General features: G+C 36.4%; 2 protein-coding genes across 2 annotated transcripts; one reads left to right on the top strand and one right to left on the bottom strand.

Annotated features, from left to right (window-relative positions):
* Positions 1-2,848: 2,848 nt before the first annotated feature.
* LOC146169836 (uncharacterized) lies at positions 2,849-6,019 on the bottom strand. The gene is made up of 4 exons (XM_083387575.1): positions 5,795-6,019; positions 4,639-4,772; positions 3,873-4,064; positions 2,849-3,322 (listed from the first exon to the last, which is right to left on the bottom strand). The coding sequence occupies exons 1-4, from the start codon at positions 5,929-5,931 to the stop codon at positions 3,102-3,104; spliced, it is 684 nt and encodes a 227-aa protein (XP_083243701.1). The 5' UTR covers positions 5,932-6,019; the 3' UTR covers positions 2,849-3,101.
* A 4,609-nt stretch (positions 6,020-10,628) lies between these two features.
* LOC146169835 (lysophosphatidic acid receptor 3-like) lies at positions 10,629-19,923 on the top strand. The gene is made up of 6 exons (XM_083387566.1): positions 10,629-10,902; positions 12,098-12,388; positions 15,073-15,206; positions 17,344-17,503; positions 17,970-18,072; positions 19,749-19,923. Exons 1-6 carry the CDS (start codon positions 10,629-10,631, stop codon positions 19,921-19,923), a joined length of 1,137 nt encoding a protein of 378 aa, XP_083243692.1.
* The last annotated feature ends 760 nt before the right edge of the window (positions 19,924-20,683 follow it).

The following is a 20,683-nucleotide window of genomic DNA, read 5'->3' as shown; positions in this document are numbered from 1 at the left end:
AAGCATCTGGCCCTGCTCATGCATTTCACACAAAAGTCACTTTTGTTTTACATAGCATAAATCGTGAAAAAAATATGAGAATTTTACATTTAATTTACTTAAAATAATCTGTTTAAAATATTTGGCCTATATTGATATTTTTGTAAACACACTATTCAAATAAATGTGTCGCTTGTTTTATTCATACTAAAGTCTTAGGTGATGCACACATGGTCCTCTACAAAATGTTTCTTTATAGTCCCATATTTTTCTCTCAGTTTTCAGAAAACTTGTTTTTAATAAAGATGGAATAAAAACGCCTTTGCGGGAATTCCCCTATTTGTTTATCATACAATTCTAAATCATAGCGTAACTTATGCCTCGCGTTTAAAATTACAACTGACCTCTGAACTGCAGATGATTGTTGTTAAATGTAAAAAAAGGATAAATACTGTAATTAAGCTCTAAAGTCATACAAAAATGTGCGATCCTTGCGAGCGATCCTTGCGATCCTTGCGATCCTTGCGATCCTTGCGATCCTTGCGATCCTTGCGATCCTTGCGATCCTTGCGATCCTTGCGATCCTTGCGATCCTTGCGATCCTTGCGATCCTTGCGATCCTTGCGATCCTTGCGATCCTTGCGATCCTTGCGATCCTTGCGATCCTTGCGATCCTTGCGATCCTTGCGATCCTTGCGATCCTTGCGATCCTTGCGATCCTTGCGATCCTTGCGATCCTTGCGATCCTTGCGATTCTTGCGAGCGATCCTAGCGAGCGATCCTATAGCGATTCTTGCGAGCGATCCTTGCGAGCGATCCTAGCGATCCTTGCGAGCGATCCTAGCGATCCTTGCGATCCTTGCGAGCGATCCTAGCGATCCTAACGAACGATGATTGCGATCCTTGCGATCCTTGTGAGCGATCCTTGCGATCCTTGCGATCCTTGCGATTCTTGCGATCCTTGCGAGCGATCCTAGCGAGCGATCCTAGCGATCCTAGCGAGCGATCCTTGCGATCCTCGCGATCCTTGCGATCCTTGCGAGCGATCCTTGCGAGCGGTCCTTGCGATCCTTGTGATCCTGTATACTTTAGATGTACCGTAAATGTGCGCTAGATGGCAATTTTTCGTATTTTTTTGTCAAGTTAAACGTGCATTAGGATATAGTTGTAATTTAATAATTCAAACTTACTTACTCCACTGTAGCTTACTAACAGGTTTTGGCAGGAATACGACATCTCGGCCATCTCTTAAAATGTAAAAAAACATTTTTTAGATTTTAAATAACATTTTGGACTTTTCTATACATCCAAAACAGTTCAGTATATCCCACCAACGGAAATTTATGTTAATCTTTTAGTTGTATTACACATCTTCTAAATGTATTTCATTGTTTGAGAGTTGTAAATAGTTGTTTACCAAAAAGTTGTTTACCAGTTTTTAATTTGTTTGTTAGCATGGTCGGTATCAGCGACTGATAGAGACGCTCGGGCGCAAGCGCCTGTAATCAATGGCTCAGGCAATCAACGAGAGAACTTCAATATAACGCGTGTGTAAGTACGTTCTAATTCTAGTCTTTAAGACAATTCCCTATAGGTTCTAATTCTAGTCTTTAAGACAATCCCTATACTGTATACAGTACAACTATTCTGTCAAAATATTCAAAGTACTTATTTACAATACAAAAAATGTATTTTCAAACCGACGAAGGTACTTTCCGCTGGAGCAAGGTAAGAGTAAATTGAATTTTGTATTATTTTTTTCTTAAAGTAATTTACAAGTAGCTTACATACTGTTATTTATCACAGGTTAGAGCAGACCTGGGCAACACCGGATCCGGCCCGCGGCTTATTTTCAATAAAATACATAGGCTAAGCGAAAACCAGGGCAAGTTTGACAGATCTTGTCAAGACCCCGCCAAATTCGATTGTTAGCATCTTATAAATGCTAAAACGGAAATTCTTTTCGCGCTTCGCGCGAATCTCTTCTGTGTTGCTCGTGTGTTCCACGCGATTTTTTGGCAACTCCACAGACAAATAGCGTCCTCTGCTCAGTGGCACTCTCTCCAACGAAAGTATAACAAACTTAACCTAATATTTAAAATATATATAATATTAGGCTAAGTTTGTTAAACTTTGTAACACATCGGTAACTTAAAGTTTTAAAAAAGAAGAAAAAACATATAGGTAAGTTTTTCGTACGAAATTTTCACGTATTTTAATCTTAAGTTTTAGGTCAACGCGCACCACAACTTAATAAACGCTAATATATCAAGCAATGTACATTTTTAGTCGGTGCTCAATGCTTGACGTACCATCTAAAAAACAAATTTGGGTTGCGCAAGAAAATACCTTTCCGGTGATATAAAACTTGCTATAAGTTTAGGGGGGGGGGGAGTATTTAACCTAGCGTCGATAACCGATATTAATATTCATAACCGATCGCGGCCATCTTGATACTGCCCAAAAAAAATCACACTATTGTTTTTTCCCCATAATTAAACGTGCAGACCCATAAACCTATTATACGCACCTACATAGGCCTACCACCCAACCACATTTCTGAAATGTGAAACTTCTACGATGTACTTTTCCTAGAAAGCTTCGGATAAAAATCGGTCTTAAACCATAGCATACCATCGCAAACAAAAAAAATAGCGGCAAAAACAAGATACGTCCCGATGATACCCATATAATTATCTTTGTTTTGACAAGCAGGTAAGAACTAGTAGGCTAATGTTACCTAGAATGTGTAATTTATTCAATATTACATTTTGAGACTAAAAAAACGTCAAGGCTAATTTTGCCAAAAAAATTAATAAAATAATGAGTCGGGGCCGGATTAAACTGTTTGGTGTTTTCTATAGGGTACCATAAGCCTTAAATAATGGAAACCACATGTTTATTTACCAGTTCGACTTTTTTCCATTATATTAGTTTCATTATTACGAAAGTTTAATAAGATCGAAAAACTCCTAAGAAGTAAAATTTTGTTATTTACAAATAATTACTAGACTACACCATTTATAATGAACTTTCAAATATATACAGGTTGAAACATAAGCTAAAAAGCCAAACAGCTGGTTTGTTTTAAATCTAAATGTATTTTTAATTTAGCTGTCCTTTTAAACGGCATTAGTGTTGTGGGTAGTTCGATCATTGGTGGTTCTTTCAGCCTCGTTTTTCCTTTTTTCCTTTTTCGCCTTTACAATCTCCTTTGCGAAGTTGTTGAAGAAAGACACGACTGCCCCAACCACGGTAAGATAGAAGCTGTATCCGAAATAGTTGCCGTTTATGTCTGATGCTGTGAAAGGAATCATTCCGGCAATTGCTACGTCCGACACACCTAAGGATTTCAAAACAGAGGTTGCAGCAAGAGTTTTTAATGTTTTACGAGTCTATTTTGCCGTTGTGTTATAGGTACCCTACCTAAACACTGGTAAATATTTTTTTACGCTGTCATTAGTTAGTGTTTGTTGTGCAATGTCACCAGTGTTGTTATTAATTTGTGTAAATATAGGATGGAAGATTTTAACTAGCTATGTTTCTTGCGACTGGCAAAAGCGCAGTCTTAAGTCTTTTGGATACATAACTTTGGTTGAAATTAAGTGTTTTCATCACACATTTTTTAAAAAATCTGTTTTTCTTTTTAAATAGAATTTCGTCGGTAAAACAAGTCTCTTGCTAGGTATATGGAGTTTTTGCTATTTAAAAAAAAGTTACTAGTCATAATCGGTCAAGTTTACAAATTTGTTGGCCTATTGTTAAAAAGGTAGGCCTATATACCGATATTTGCCAATTTTGGAAAAGGCTAATTGTGACCTTTATCTTGGCGAAGTAAGTTAAAAAAATGTCATTTTAAAGGCTATGAGGTGCATATTAGTCGGTCGCATTACCTGACGAGATATTGGCTTTGGCAAACTTGGCAATTTTTCGACTGATCTTAAGACAGCAATCCGCGCATTTTCCCTCACAGTCATCGGAGCATTTTCCCTTGCAGCAGTCGAAACATATTTGGACGGCGTAGAAAAGAGCAAAACCAGCTGATATAGTTGATAGCAGGGCAAAACCGAAAACTCCAACTAGGCCTGGGACACAAAAATCACCGTTTAGATCAGGTGGGATTAACGCTTTTTTCCCCATTCGCCAAGTTTTTTGCTTTTTCAGATGCGCCACAAAAACTTTTACCAATTTCATTCCTTTGAGGTTTTTCATTTGGCCAATTATTGAAAAACTTTAATAGAGTAGCCATATAAGGATATCCGATTAATTTTGCTGGTTTAAGCCAAATAATGACTTTGTAGTGACGTAACATTAAATATGAATGCTATCGCCGTATCGTTAACTTGCCATTGTGCCTTCTTCCCTTTCTCACTTATATAGTAATATTCTGTGACTTTATTCGTTTTATCTCTTAAACATCTTTACAACCAGAAAGCTGTCCCTCGTGACTAAATTGTTTCCAAGCTATACAGTATTAGCCTACTTGATTTCTATTTAAACAATGTACCACGTTATTGTATGTGACCACACCCAGTATTATTATGTAGTGATTCGAAAAAGCACGCGCAATAGCGAAAGTTACTTAGTAAGCCACATTGTGGTATGTTTATAGTCTTAGACATAGAATCAGGCAGCGGAAGCTATAATGGCCTTGGTTACCTTCTCTGTTGCTACCGTCCAACGAACCGTTGATGAAGCTTTTAAAAAGTCCGATTTGAATTCGTACGAAATCTTTGGAGATGGCCGCTCCTGTCAGGTCGCTCGCGTCCTGAGCGTACGTCTCCGCATCAAATCTGATCAAAAATGTCGCCAACATTAACTCTGATCGAAAATGGCGCCGAATATGTTGACAAAGCGTTTAAAAAATTACTTTCTTGGACATAATGAAGGTTTTACTATATTGAAAATATCAAAGTCCTATAAGTATAGGTCACTTTTTGAAGGTTTCGTTTTTATACTAGGTATAACTTACTAGGAATTTGTTTCATATTATATGAACTGAATTAGTGTCCGCTTATTTCAGTACGACACGTACATTAGACAGTAAACGATAAAACTACTGTCCTGTGTGTACCAAAGGCGGACCACGAAGACCCTCTCCCTCCACAAAAAAATCTATTTTTGCCCAATTTAACTGTATTCTAATGAAAAGTTTGAAAAAAGGAAAAGTTTTGACAAATTGAACGCTATACGGGCGATTTGTGACGTCATGGTATGAAAATTGTGACGTCAAGTTATTACGTAATCTCTGAATGTTTTTCACGCCCTCCTCTTAAAGAAAATCCCAGATCCGCCCCTGGTGCGTATATTCAGCACTAAACCACTATATTTTCGCCTATTTAAATTACAGTGCTTATGGTTTCTTTGTATTTTGACTTACAAGGGAGGAGTGAAATTTTAACCATTTTTTTACATATTTGACGGCTGAGTAGAGATGTCCGACTTGGTATTTTAACCCGATACACTAAAATTTTGAGCAAAATGTGCCACAGACCGATCCGATACCAAATGCAGAGTTACAATAGTCAAACAAGTCAAACGGATCAAATTGATACATGGCAATATAGTTAAGGTTTTAAAGCGAAACTTGCTTTGCACAAAAATGCCTATAGTCCTAATGTTGTTTTATTAAATTTACCTTTGAAAGTAAAATAAACAGTACGTATAGGGCCGCACTAACCGATTCCACTCTATATAGTATCGGACGAGTACCGATACTATTCTGCCTGGCATCTGCTATCATTTTCTATCCGATATTATCGAAACCACTGATGGCAATAAAGTGACATTTTTAAAACTAACTGCCTTTACTTACTCTGTTATGTTTCCGACGATGTAGGTTGGCTCAGCTAGAGCGACGATGTTCGCGATGAGCTGAATACTTGCAAAAACGGGCAGAAGCCAACGCCACTTTTTTAAACACGAGCTATTTTCATCTTGAGATTCTGGCATTTTTTACGTTGTTAAGCAGTTGCCAACCTATAGACTTTTCGGGGAAAACAAAGTTATTTGCGATTTTTAAGCAGACTTGTATACTCGTTTGTATACTTGTTTCAATTGATTGAAATTTGCCAACCACGCTGGCCGATAACAAAAACAGAACATTTTTTTGTGCTTTGAAACACATTTCTTGGGGACAATGTGCAGCTCAATTAACAACAGGGCTGCGGAGTGTTTAAAACAACCCGAGTGTGACTAAAAAAAAATCGATTCCGACTCTACAAAGTGCCGATTAAGGCTTCGAAATTGCAGTCTATATTTTACCGATTCACTAAACTTATTTTAGATAGATTCAGAACTTTTCACTTGTAAGGGTGTTGCGTATACCTCATTAACTATTTCCTGTACTAGCTTTAGCACAATGGTTATCGAATATTTAACATACCTATTTTGTTTTTTTAAATAATGATGGACAGCATAAGTTTTCAAAAGAAAAAAAAAATAAATTTTTACCCTACAAAGTTTGCTAACATTAAATTAACTTCTCATTATAACTACTTAATGAAAGGATGCATACAAAGCCATACATGTATGTTTTGTAAAGCCGATATTTAATCAACGATAACGTCTTACATGTCATAACTTAAGCGTAAGTCTTCAACAGATTAACCGAATTAGTCGATCGTTAAGGATTTTCATGCGAGCAAGGCCAGGATAGAAAAACTACCATTAATCTGGTGTGAGGTTTGAACTAACTACCTCGGCCATATCGGAACCGTAATTGATGGACTGATTCGAATAGTCTATCCAAGACTTACTTTGCAAAATCTACTAATGTACACAACCTGCTAATTAATTCCAGCTATCATTGAAACACAGTGCGCGATGGCTGTGCTCCGGCCAATATAAGCTATCAGCTATTAATTTAAAAATAATATTGTGCGAACCAAATAAACTTCCCCACGGACCCCCCAAAGGTCTGCAGATGATTCCAGTCTAAGACCCACTGCTTTAATAAACATCGCCAACAGTCAACAGATAAAAGAAGCGAAGACAGCAAACGTTTCATTGGCGTCCAAACTTTGCTAACACAATCAACGATTCAAAAAAGGCGCCGCCGTTACTTGGTAGCTGATAAACAAGGCTGTGGGCCTAACTTGATACTTGTGGGCACGCCTGAACGGTACAATTGTTATTTCCTGGTCCGGTGAATACAACCAGCACGCGTCGGCTTACAATGGTTCTTTAGTCTAACCATGTGAGACATTTATAGAAATTCAACGTACTCAGCGATATCTATGTCCACGTGGTTTCTCTTTGCCTGTCTCTTTTCAGTTTATTTGGAACAAGTTGTGTTTTATCCGATGGTTCGTTTTCCAAAAGCAAACGGCCACACTTTTGCTTGGTAACGGGATGGAATTTAAAATAATATAATGAAGAATTCACTTGCTAAGAAAACTACGATAGTATTTTCACAATCCTCAGCGATACAACCGTGAATTCCTTTTCCACCAATTTGAATACATTTTCCTGTTTAAAAAAAATAACACTGAGTGTTGAGTTACAATTTTTATTAGAGTCTCAGAGTCGCGTCAATGCTCTGCTATACAAATATGTTTTAACTAGATTTTCCTTAACCAGTTATCAATACGCTCTTCCAGTGTATAACTGTAACGTTTCTATTTACATTGAAACCCTTTTAATCGTTTCCTAATTATGCCAACCGCGAATTCTAACTTTAATTATTAATTTGCGCCTTTAGTTTAATATTAGGTTTTGGATTTTGTAAGCTTTGGTATTTTGGAACAGATTATTTTGCGTAACGTGCTTTTCTCATTTAGTTTGACAACTTTCAAATTAGCTGCGATCATTTTTGCGCACTGCACGTCTAACTTGACTTTTGACCTATTTAAACACTAAACGTTGTCATTGTTAGTTAGTATAAGGTTTTCCATTCGACTGTTGACAATTTATCGCTGTGGTGGTAACCCTTCACATGTAACTACAATGATCTTGATTAAAAATGTTTAGGAGAATATGTAAGATATAAGAAGATAATATAAGATCTTTCCAGGTGTGGTTTTGTCGCTGCATCTCCCAGTATTAACTACAAGTCATTTTGAAATGACTCGAGGCCTTGTCTTGCAAGTTCAACTAATCGCAATTAAGTCCAAGTCATTCGGTACTGAAGCCAAGTCCTTTTCCATGTCATTTCAATAACCAAAACTTACTGTAATGTAGCCTATTTCAAAATAAATTTTCAAAATCAAGACAAATAGCAAGTAAGGATTTGTACATTTTTTATTTTGCTAAAATAATTTGCTAAATTAGTTTAGTTCAAGTAAAGTCATTTGTCCAAAAGACTTCAACTTAAGTCATTTTGACTTCAACTTAAGTCATTTTGACTTCAACTGAAGTCATTCCAACACTACTAATTGGTTATGTTTCCCGAGGGGCTGCCGGTATAGACCCCAAGATAATGACATTAAACAACAGCAATTGGAACTTAGTTATTTTATTTTATTTGACATTATTTTGTGCTCAAGACAGAGTAAGTGATTGGCTTATTTGTCAGTTATAAACCAGTTCGCAATAAAACACATAACTTGACTTATAATTTTATGAATGTAATAGACATTTAAAGGAAACGCATATCAAAGCTTGATAGGAGTAAATCAACATCATACTAATAAAGACGTTTTAAAACGCACTTGTATAACATTAACTAATGATGATGTAAATACGTATCGAAACGTCTTTATAAGGATATGTCAAATTACCCTACCTATTTAAGTTTGACAATATTCTTGAGATAGCTCAGTGTATACCGTATATAAATATAAAGGCTGCTTAATAGAAAGGAGCTATACTCTGTACATTACGGTGCTTAATTGTTGTTGTTTTTATGAAACTGTTAAAAAAAACAGGGTCGCTCAAACCTTTGCGTACTGAGCCACCTAATAGGTAGTTATTATACCTACTTAGATATTCTTTGATCCAGTTAAGATTAAACTGAAGATTTTAAATAATTTTATTAAAAAAACCTATAAAAAAATTTAGAAAATCGCCTCGAACTATGTTAATTATTCAAAATTTACCTCAATATCTCTAAATGTTATGAATAAATTGTGTTTTTATTAGGAAATACATTGTTAAAAATGTAAATGCAAAACACGTTTCGTGAGATATGTGTAAGACTTACAAAAACTTGGTAATCCGTTTGACAGGTATAAAGTCAATTTCATCTTCAAACTTGCAAAAGTGACACAATGCCAAACTTTCAACAGACTCACATCATCTTGGCTAGGTAAAGGAAGTCTAGGCGTCTCTCACTTATTCATATCCTCCTCTGTTGTTAAAAAACTCAAAACGTGATTGACGTAATTTGCAGCTGTAGTCTGCTGAACCTTTAATGAAAGAAAAAAGCTGAGTTATCGGAAAAAAAGGAAAGTGTTAACAATATTGTTTAGTTTTAGGATGCTTAAATAGCTAACTAAAGAGTTTTATCGGAGGCCATTTTTTTTATTATTATTTTTTTTTTAAACAAATGCTAAAAGTAAATGTTTATTTTACATGCAATTATCTTGAATAATTGAGGTTTTAGTAAAGTTGAACAAAATACGTTAAGCTAAATGTTAAGAATGTTCAAAAGAGGAATAAAAAATCGATAATGTAGATACGTTTACACATTGCATTTTTTTATAGCGCATCTTTTTTAGACTTTTTAAATAAAAAAAAACGCATACAGTATTAAGAAGTACTAACGTTACGCTGAAACTGCCTAAAAAACCTAAAAAATTATAGTGTTTGTGGTAACAGATGTTTTTTTGTGAAAAGATGTAGGAATTAAGAAGTGATGGAAGTTAGACTACATCGATAGTTGCATTTTATAATATTGTCCAAAAGGTTTTAATGGTAGTTTTTATTCGTCTTATCATGGATTTAATAGCCCTAAACAAATAGGCTTTGAAATGTAATGAAACTTGGATGGCGCCGATATAGTTGCATTTAAATAAATTGTGTAGAAAGTTGTATTGGTCATTTCTGTTGCATGAATAGTATTCTAGACAATGACACTTCATATGGCTATATAATGACTTGACTTAAGTGCACTTAAGTTACTGTGCACTTAAGTCAAATTGCGTTATATATAGTGCGTTTTTCCTATTTTTTAGTTCAGTTGTTGTTCATAATCGTACGAGTTTACTGGAGTCTTGACTTGCGCAACTGATGACCTGGACTGGGACTTGACTTTGACTTAAGTTGTTTTTCAAATGTCTTGACTGGGACTTAAGTCATTTTGAAATGACTTGTTTGCAACACCGCTTAGTAACGCCAGAACGTGGTGTTACGTAAAAAGCGAGCGAGTTTAAATATGTTAATTGCCAACTGCTCACAACTTAAAGAAAACTCATCATTAAAAGTACAACTCTTAAAAGCTTTAATACCAATTAGGTTGTACTTTTGCCCAACATTTTTTGTCGAGGTTGCTGTGATGAGACGCACAGCGCGCCTTAGAGCAAAACCGATTTCAAGTAAATGAAACAGACTCGAAACAAACAAAAATAAATGGTATTTACGTACTGGTAGTTTAGACAGTCATACAATACAATTTCCGGGGCCACTTCTGATATAGGTTACCTAATATTGCACTTGTTCTACTTCTAAAGCGTGATTTTTACTACAGTTACTCACTCAACCCAGGCAGTATGAACGCTTCGGCCGCCAATCTTTCGCAATTTTGCGTGCGGCTCGTTTTCTGCACCGATCAGACGTCAATTAATTGTTGGGAAACCACGACCAGGGAATGCAAGGATTGCAACATTTCGACTGGCAACTTTATCCTCTTCATGTACGCCCTGCTTTTTCTTGCGATTGTGCTGGGAAACGGCATGATTCCACTGACCTTCTACACGTGCGAGCAAATGCGAACCAAGTCGGATTATATTCGCCTCTCGCTGGCAATATCCGATATGCTTCTCGGTGAGTTAATTTTCTCAAATTCTGTAAAACTTTACAGTAAGTTTTAAAATTCCAATCGGTGAGGCAAACAGTATCGCCTAAATCAGTGCTTCTCAATCTTTTTTCGCGGCGACCCAAATATTAAGCGTAAGTATGACGACTGAGCTTTGGCGACCCAATTGTTTTTTCTTGTAAGCGAACAAAAAATATGCATTAGCATAAAGAACTTAATTTTAATAATTATTCTAAGAAATCTAAGACATTATTTTTATTGCTTCCTTTATTTTCTTAATTGAAAAATCTTTCTCAGAACCAATCTCAATAAGTATAAACATGTGACTACTGCGGTCAGCGACCCAACCAAATCAAACAGTGACCCAATTTTGGGTCGCGACCAACAGGTTGAGAAGCACTGGTCTAAATGAACGTTGGAGTTTTTAATCCAAAACAGCTTCCCTGGTAATTTTAATTAATTAATTATTATTATTATGCGTGCAGTAGCAACAGTTTAAAGGTTTTTAGTTCGGTCTGTATATTGGAGAAATTGTGCTTTTTTGTTTTTTGATTTTTGGACCTTTTTGTGTTTTACAAAACAATTCTTGTCCGAGTCCTGATGCTACCTAAACACTTTTAAACCTGGCCGTTTCACGAGAAAAGTCATCTGACTTTACTACCTGCCTAAAACCTTTAAAGACTGTGGTGATGAATAAGAGGGAGTAAGCGCAAAGTAGAATTGGGAATTTAAGCGTTTAAAAAGAAATATTATGGTGTCATTTTTATATCTTTTAATCACTCATCCGGTTGTAATAACTAAGGATGCCTGATAATATCGGATCGGATCCGATACCCGATGCCAAGTGGTAGTATCGGTACTCATCTGATACTAACGGGGTATAGATACCGATACGATACGAAATTCATATAGGAATCAAGCATGATTTGTAATTTAAAACTAAAAAAGTAAAAATAGCAACAGGTAACTCTAAACGTCTAAGATTTAAAGCAAATTTTACCTTGTGACGTGTAAAAACTATATTTAAACGGTTTAATTTCATCTAGTTTTTTTGTTTAGGCATAGTAATGACGTCGTTTGGTATCGGATAGAATCGCGATACTTATAGACAAAAATATCACTTATCGGCTTTAAAATAAAACGTCAAGTATCGGACATCCCCATACTACCAACCTAACCAAAGCAAAATCAATTTTTACACAGGTTTGCAAATATGCCTTGTCGTCATTCCAAACGGTATCCAGACTTTCGACCTAACTTTCAGTCAACAGTCACTCAAAATAGCAAAGTCATTCAACTGGCTCAAGGCCGAAGTCTACGGTTCGCTGCTGATCATGAGTTTCACCAGCTCGATGTACCACCTCGTCTTCCTAAGTTGCGCTCGTCTTGCTGCAGTTCTCAAGCCTCTCTGGTATCACCGACAGCCTGAACGACGCTTCGCTTTGATTGCTGTTGTCGTCTGGTTGGTTTCCCTGCTTTCGGCTGTCTCACCAAGTACGTTACAACAAGACTGAGACAACTAGATTTATTTTAGAACACTATATACGGATATGTTCATAAATTTAATGGTGAAAATAATGGCCCAAATAGACGTTAAAAGCGACATGCTTTATTTTCAAACGTGTCGCTTTTAACGTTTATTTGGGCCGTTATTTTCACCATTAGATTTATCTTGGCTTTTAAAATTAGTTTATAATTATAATTAGATAATTTTTTTCCCAATTAAATTAGAGCTTCAAAACCAAAATTTAAACTAGAATTCCAACTAGAATTTTTATCAGTACTCGTCGATACTAGGGTGGTATCGATTCCGAACCAATACCAAATTAAAATGGAAATTTTAGCCGAAAGAATTACCTTCAAAGGTTATAATTTCATCTATTTTGCTTGTTTGAACTGAGAAATGAAGCCAATTGCTACAGGATAGATTCGCGATAGTTGCAAATATCGGGAGTCGGTATCTGATTGGAATATCAAACATTGGACATTCGTAGTTACAAGTTACAACCCATGCAATACTACTCAAAATTACTCAAAAGAATTACAAAAGTGCGGCTCCAAAAGTCATGCAACAGCTTTTTAAAATAAGCCAACCAAATAAACAGCAGAATTTCATTTTTGCAAGGCCACGTAGTTTTTCAAGTGCGATAAAAAATTAATAAACGTTCAAACACAAGAATAACAAACTGAACGCAAAATACAGTTAACACGTCAAAATGTGTAGAACCAGGGTTACAGAGTCGGTTAAAAACAACCAGAGTCCGACCACGAACTTAGGGCTGAACCTAACGTGTTTCGACTTTTAGCGTCTAAGAGTTTGTTGCTCTGCGATTAGTCTTTATTGTAGAACAAAACTCTTCAAACACCTTGGCCGACGAGTTTAGGTTGTCATTCCTAAAGTAATGTTAAAACAGAATCGAGTACGGATTTGTAATGTAGCTTGACAATTAATTACAGGTCGAGTAGATAATCCTCTTATTCAATACGTTTCGATAGAAACTTGTATTATCTTCGTATTGAAACGTCTTTATCAAGATGATGTCAATCTACTCAACCTTTTCGGCTTTGGAATTCATTAACAAAAAAGCTATCGTTGGGAAATGTCACTCACAAATTTAGTAATCCTAGAATTTCAAATCACTTGTTCTCAGTTGCACTGTGTTATAAAAGAAACTAAAAACAAAAAAGCATCAACTGAACAGATCAAACAATTTTCAAAGTAACAGATTTTATATTGCAATTTGTCTCTTTATTTTTCAACCACATGGAAATAAGGAGTCTTTATGTGACACTTTTTTATTTCGTTAGTGATATATTTTGCTAAGAGCGTTGTGTAATTCGATGCCAAACCCGTTAGCACTAACGGCAAGTCGACAAAACAATTACAATTGTAACGAGCAAAGACCTTACTGTTAAACGATGTAGTGTACAAATTTTTTTGTTGCTAAAAAATCTGTTACTTTCAGTTATAATCATTTTTATTTTTTGTCAAATTTATACTCTCTAAAGTAGAAAATTTTGATTAAGATTGCAAAATTGTAGCGGACTAAGATAGCTACCACTTTGTATCTGGACATCCCTATTGGACAGTTATCCAAATTACTGCTGTACACGGTGGAATGTTGATCGTGATAAACGTAAACAATCTGTTCGCACATAACCTCGCTTTCGGAGATGTGTACTGTAGGGAAGGGACGTATTGTCACGTGTGACATTTTTAACTGCTTTCATGTGATGACGCATTTCCCCGAAAAATATCAACTGTAAAACCGGCTTGTATAATAAATAAAGTTTGCCACCTTTGAAAATGTAGTTAGAAAATTGCAGATATATTTGAGGAGTTTCATAAATCACTCTTGTACATTTGCGCCAGAAAACAATAGTAAATAAGATGCTCTACGCCAGGAATGTCCAACCTGCGGCCCGCGGGCCACATTGCGGCCCGCCTGAAATTTTTGTGCGGCTCGCTAGTCATTTTCACTCCCAAGTAGTATTTTAAACGTTCAATATTAGCTTAATTGAAATGTACCAGTCAGCTTTTAGGGGCGCACTAATAGTATAGTATGGGTAAAAAAAATCTATATATAACTCGAAATGCCCGTTATATCGCTAAAGAGCAATACTTAATCTTGAAACTTAATAGGTTCTGCGGCCCATTAAATTATTTCAAGTGACTTGGACATCCCTGCTCTACGCGCACAACTATGTGTACTTTTCAAAACCTTTTTTTTGACGTCACATTCTGGCGTAATTTTGTGACGTCCGTTATAACGTTACAACATGACGTCACCTAGTATTATTTTCCACCCCTATAATAAAATACTGGATACGCGCCTGTAACCTAACCTGTCAATCAATTAAGGATTTAGTACAAGGACAGGCAAAAAGCAACTAGCCTACATAGAGCCTGTGGTGAGGTTCGAACTCACGACCTAGGGTTATTACCTGGCTGTCGATCCACCAACTGAGCTACACAGGTTAGGAGGGGTGCAAGTCGAAGAACCATAGCACCGTTATCCTGTTAATAAAACTATAGACTGCGCTGAGGTTCGAACTCACGACCTCGGCCATACTGGGGCGCTAGTACAGATGTTTCTCATGCTTGTTACTGTTTGTTCTATGCCTGTATTTCTCTTGGTATTTCATATTCACACATTTAAATTATACGTCACGTGTAGCTTTTGTTCCATCGATGACGTACGCTTATGACGCTTCGTCTTTCCTCTACCTACCAACAACCACCCAGAATAACATGAACACCGGTTCAAACTTTCTGTCAGCATTCGTCTTACTCTTCCCGTTCTGCTTGCTGGTAAGTTAAAACCGTATATTCTATAGTGACTCGTTAACTCGTTAATAGTGGAATTAATTAAATTAATTTTTTTAGCGGAATGCACGAAAACGTCACAAATTTACCTCACAACAGGACGTCCAAAAAACTTTAAGATACATCAGGTTATCGCTTTATGTAGGGCACAAGCAACTGAATTCCTAATTTAAATACATTCAAGGAAATGGCGGAATGACCTGGAGAAAAATTGTTTTTACCGGTCCGGACCGTTCCGGCTTTTTTTCATTAACCAATTTCAAATTCCGTTTAAGCTCTATATCCAAATGGTTAGGTTAATTTTTTCACAATGAGTTGGAAATACTATAACACTAACAACCGTATCGCCGGCCTTATTTTTAAAAAAGCTTTAAAAACACGACGGCGAAACTGAAATGATTCAGGAAAGTTGCTATACTCTGCACAGTAATTTTGTCACAAATTTTAAAACGATATTTTCCATAATAAAATAAAAAAATAATTTACAACTTAAGGCAAACGGGGTTTAATTTTGGATTTTAATGTAGAAGTAACTTTCCCATAAAACTATAAAATTTTGGAGCATAATGGCTGGAGGTTTTAGTAAGACGTACTAAGAATATCTAATCCCATACAGAAGTAGGTTGCATTTTGAACGTTTCGAATAAATCTTAAGATATTGGCTGGAGGTTTTGTTTAGACGCAGTAAATATGAAAACCCATGCAGAGGTAGGTATCATTTTGTACGTTTCAAATATCTCTTTATTCATTTTCAACGATTGTCATTCGTTTCTATTATCTAGATCAGTGGTTCTCAAACTTTTTTAAAAAAATTACGCAACGGTCCCCCAGGATTTTTTTTAATTGCTCACGGTCCTTTAAAATATACGAATCACTTTATTTGAGTGAAGTAATCACGAACAGTTTTAAAACCGTGACCGTGCCCACAGTGGCAGCTCAGCAAGCTGTAAAAACCTAATTCTCACTATCACAACGCAACGCTATGACGTCACAATGGACAATTTAACTCGAAGCGTACAATATATTTTAATGAACAACTATATTCAGCTTTGTTTTGAAAAGTGCCTGAAAATTGTATTGCACAAAAATATCTTCTTTAGGAGTGCCCTGTTGATTTTTTGTCAGGTGCTTCGCGGTCCCAGAAAATTGTCTCGCGGACCCCAAAAGGACCGCGGACCCCAGTTTGAGAACCATCTAGATCAGACCTGGGCAACATACGGCCCGCGGGCCGGATGCGGCCCGCCACGCAGTTTAATCCGGCCCGCGGCTTATTTTAAAAAAAATATATAGGCCAAGCGAAAATCAGGGCAAGATTACGGATCTAGTCAAGGCCCGCCAAATTCGATTTTTAGCCTGTTTTAAATACCAAAACGGAAATTCTTTTCGCGCTTAGCGCGAATTTCTTCGGTCTTTCTCGTGTGTTCCACGCGATTTTTGGCAACTTTACAGACAAATAGCGTTCTCTGCACTGTAGCACGCTCTCCAACGAAAGTTTAACAAACTTAGCCTACCTAATATTTGTACATTTTTGCGCGTCAAGTGTATCTCCCGATTTATATATTTTTCTCCCGATTTATATCTTTCCAATATGGCCGTTATACTGCAAGTAACACATCGGTAAATTAAAGCTTTAAAAAAGAAGAAAAAAACATGTATGTATGTTGTGTATGAAATTTTCATATATTTTAATCATTACTTTTGGATCAACGCGCCCCACAACTTGACGCCAATATATCAAGCAATGTATATTTTGTGTCGGTGCTCTTCACGTCCCCTCTAAATCTAAATTAAAGTTTGCATTTTCAAACAAACATAGTCTCAAATTTTTCGCGCTTCGCGCGACGTTTAGTGGCTTTTTTTGAATTCGACTTAAATAGCACTTTTTCGCACAGCTTTTTAAACGTAATAACAAATCGTTAGCTTATTTGTTTTATATCGTCAGAGTATGACGTCATATTGCGTGTATTTGAGATGCAATATTTGACCCGGCCTGCCACAATATTTTAGGGTTCGCATGCGGCCCGCGGCTAAAAATAATTGCCCACCCCTGATGTAGATGGTGGTGGTCCAGATCCAGACTGTCAATAAAATATTTTCGACACATTTGTTTTTATTTTGGAAGACGATTCTAATGATTGCCACCATCGCTGCGATAAAATGGCAGAGAAAACGTTCGAATGCGAAACTACACAGAAGCAAACAGAGCGACCAGGCTTACGCGCGAGATATGAACATGTTCGTCACCATCTTAACCATGCACGCCATTTACACCGTAACAGTGGGTAAGTGTTAGCCCTGGCTTACAGGGCTTTAAAAGCCGGGTTGCTGCTTCGGCAAAAAACAATCGCAACCCTACTTTAAAGATAGAAAGTCAACTTCCGGCACAAGTCATCTATTGCCCAAGTCAAGTCATTATGAGAGCAAATCAACTTCAAGTTAGAGAATAGACACACAAATAAAAGGTTTAATTATCAAATTCGGCAAACTCATAAAATTATGAACAATATCTATCTAAAGAGTAAGAAAAACGAAACATATATCAAGCAAATTGTTTTACGTGCAAAAATTGAATAACCGTATTAGGCCTATATGAAAAAATATTAATAATAAAAAGCATTTTAGCCAAAGTTATTTGGCAAAATGACTCACGTCCAGGTGAAGCTATTGGAAAACAATAACTTAAGTGTACCTATTGACTGAAGTAATAACAACGCTGGAAATAGTTACTTATCTATAATATTTTCGCAGTTCCAGTGATTATCATCGTCGGAATGGACAGGGGTGGTGTAATCAGCTGTAAACACAGTTCGGTGCCCACCATGGCGACGTCATATGTTTCACTGCTCAACAGGTAAGTAACTCAGCCGATATTGGCTTTCACCAGGAGTGTTTCTCAATCTATGGGTCGCGACCCAAAATTGAGTCGCCGTTTGATTTGGCTAAGTTGTCGACTGTTGTAGTTCACATGGCTTGATTAATCAACAGTGTTATATTGACTTCAATACAATTTGTCTTTATACGGTGCCACCTGATTTATCTATAGTGACTTAATAAAATGACTTGCAGTATACTTAAATCACTGTTTATAAATGACTTGACTTGCCTTGAGTCTTTTGGACAAATGTCTTGGATAAAAAAGAGATAACGAGTTCACCAATTTAACCTTTAAGTTTAATTTTTAATTTTAGTTACTTGACTTGTAATTGACTTTCTCCAATTATGACTTGACTGGAGCTTATATATTTAAAAAGAAGAATTGGATTAGACTTGAATTTTTTTAAATAACTTGGACTTAAATCATTTCAAAATGATTCGTTTACAAAACTGTTATTAAGGCTAATTATGAGTGAGTTTACTGTTGTATACTTTCGTTAGGTTTTTGGGGTCGCCGAAAAAAAAAGATTGAAAAACACTGGCATTAATATTTGACCAAAATTGATACTTGTTATTTGATGGGTTCGTAAATCCTAGTGTTAAAAAATACGTCGTTAACACTACAACTTTAAGTACATCCGGACAACAAAATGTAAACGACGTAAATTCAGTATTTGAACCTGCATTTGGTTTGATAATAATTCCCAGAACTGAAGTTGGCCATCCATTGGAGCATAATGGATTGAGGTTGTGCTAAGACGTAGTAAGAATATCAAAGCCCAAACATAAGTCGAATCACTCTTTATTGATTATATAGAGTAACTATCTTATCACGAAATAGGTGTGGTTTAACATCCTAACATGAACTGATCTAGAATTTTGTCCTCTCCAACTTGTGCGTAAATGTGCATCTGAAACTTTGTAAAAAATATATCTATTTAGGCAAAAGCGTTAACACCAAGCGCGAAAAATTTTGCGTTTATTTTGTTTTAATTGGCAAAACGTTAATTTGCGCTTTGATCGTACACGATCCATATGTTCTTGCATTACTCAAAGTAAAATATTTTATCCTGATTATATAGATTTTATACGACAAGTTAGCGAGGGGTTAGATTTTGTTCATATCTAAAAAAACAGTAAGATTCGCGAAGCGCGAAAAAACTTCTGTGTTAGTAGAATGATACAAAATATAGTTTAAGAGACCACATGATCCCCTTTGTGAATTTGCCCCTGCTTCCTATAAAAACGTGTTCCTATTTAGGGCAAAGTTATCCATTGTTTTAAACTTTAGCGCTGGCAAAGAAAATTATCACATTTGCCCTTTATATCAATAAAACATAAGTTTTGTCTAACATTGGTTTCGAATAAAAATACCGCTCGTGGAAAAAGTCTATTTCATCTAATGGTAACTAATTATGTTTTAAACAAGTGCATATACTTTCCCAACACTACATGCCTCAAAATGATCGTTATATAGGCCCTATTCTGTTTACAGTGCCGGTAGATCTACTGCTCGGCATAAATATCATGAAAAAGGGCGAGAGGGGGGTAACTCGGTTAAAAGCTTTCAATATTTGTCACAGGGGCTGCTCATTTGGTATAGGCTGGCCTACTTTGTTAACGAAATCTCATGCTGTCGTATTTACATTACAGCCTTGCGAATCCGCTTGTGTACAGCGCACGGGACAAACGCTTTCGAAATGCAGTCAAGGGCATATTTCGCAAGTGCTGTTCCACACTTCAGCAGGAATTAAGTCAAACCAACTCTCACTCAAACCAGCACGCATCTGCTCAGCACATTCAAGACCGTATACACCACAAGCATTGAAGTCATTTTACAGGATGGTCAAACCAGAAAGTTTCAAACAATATATTTTGTTGTTTTAAATTTCTATCTAAAATGCATGTGCTTTTTAAAAGCGAATGTTAAATGGCAATGAAAATGCTTACCGGTATACCTTATATTTACTTACCCACATAACATGATTCATAGGGAACAAATTTTTCTTTACCTAGTATGTTGTTGTTTTTCACTTCCAACAATGCTTGCATATTGTTACAAACTGTCACTGTCGCCAGAAAAATTGCAATAAAATGTTGTAAATTGGCATATCAGCGCTGTGGAGAGTATTTTAACAGAAAGGCTATTTTTACTTTAATTATGTACTTGACCAATCGCATCAACATTAAAAGCCATTTGATATGGCCTAGGCCAGGGATGGCGAACCACTGACCCACAGATTTTTAATGACCCACTTGTCTCTCTAGAAATAGCGAAATGTTATCAATCATTTTCATGAAAGAACAAATATAGAAAAGCAGTTCTTCGTTAGATAACACCATACTATTGAAATGAGGGCTGGCAAATCTGTGGGTCGTGCAAAAGTGTTTAAGGGGTGGCGAGTAGGGCTACATTAACTGCACTTCGGTACAAAAAACAAATCGGTGCAAAAAAGCAGGCAATCATTTTGTTTATCGCTGTAAAACGTATCGGGTGGTAATCCTTTAAGGCAGGGGTGGGCAACTTGCGGCCCGCGGGCCAGAACCGGCCCGCCAACACAAATCATCCGGCCCTCGACCTATTTTTC

This window comes from Ascidiella aspersa, chromosome 1 (assembly GCF_963924565.1).
Source record: "Ascidiella aspersa chromosome 1, kaAscAspe10.2, whole genome shotgun sequence".
NCBI lineage: Eukaryota > Metazoa > Chordata > Ascidiacea > Phlebobranchia > Ascidiidae > Ascidiella > Ascidiella aspersa.
Note: the sequence above shows the minus strand (reverse complement) of the source record. Positions and strands in the feature narration are given on the sequence as shown.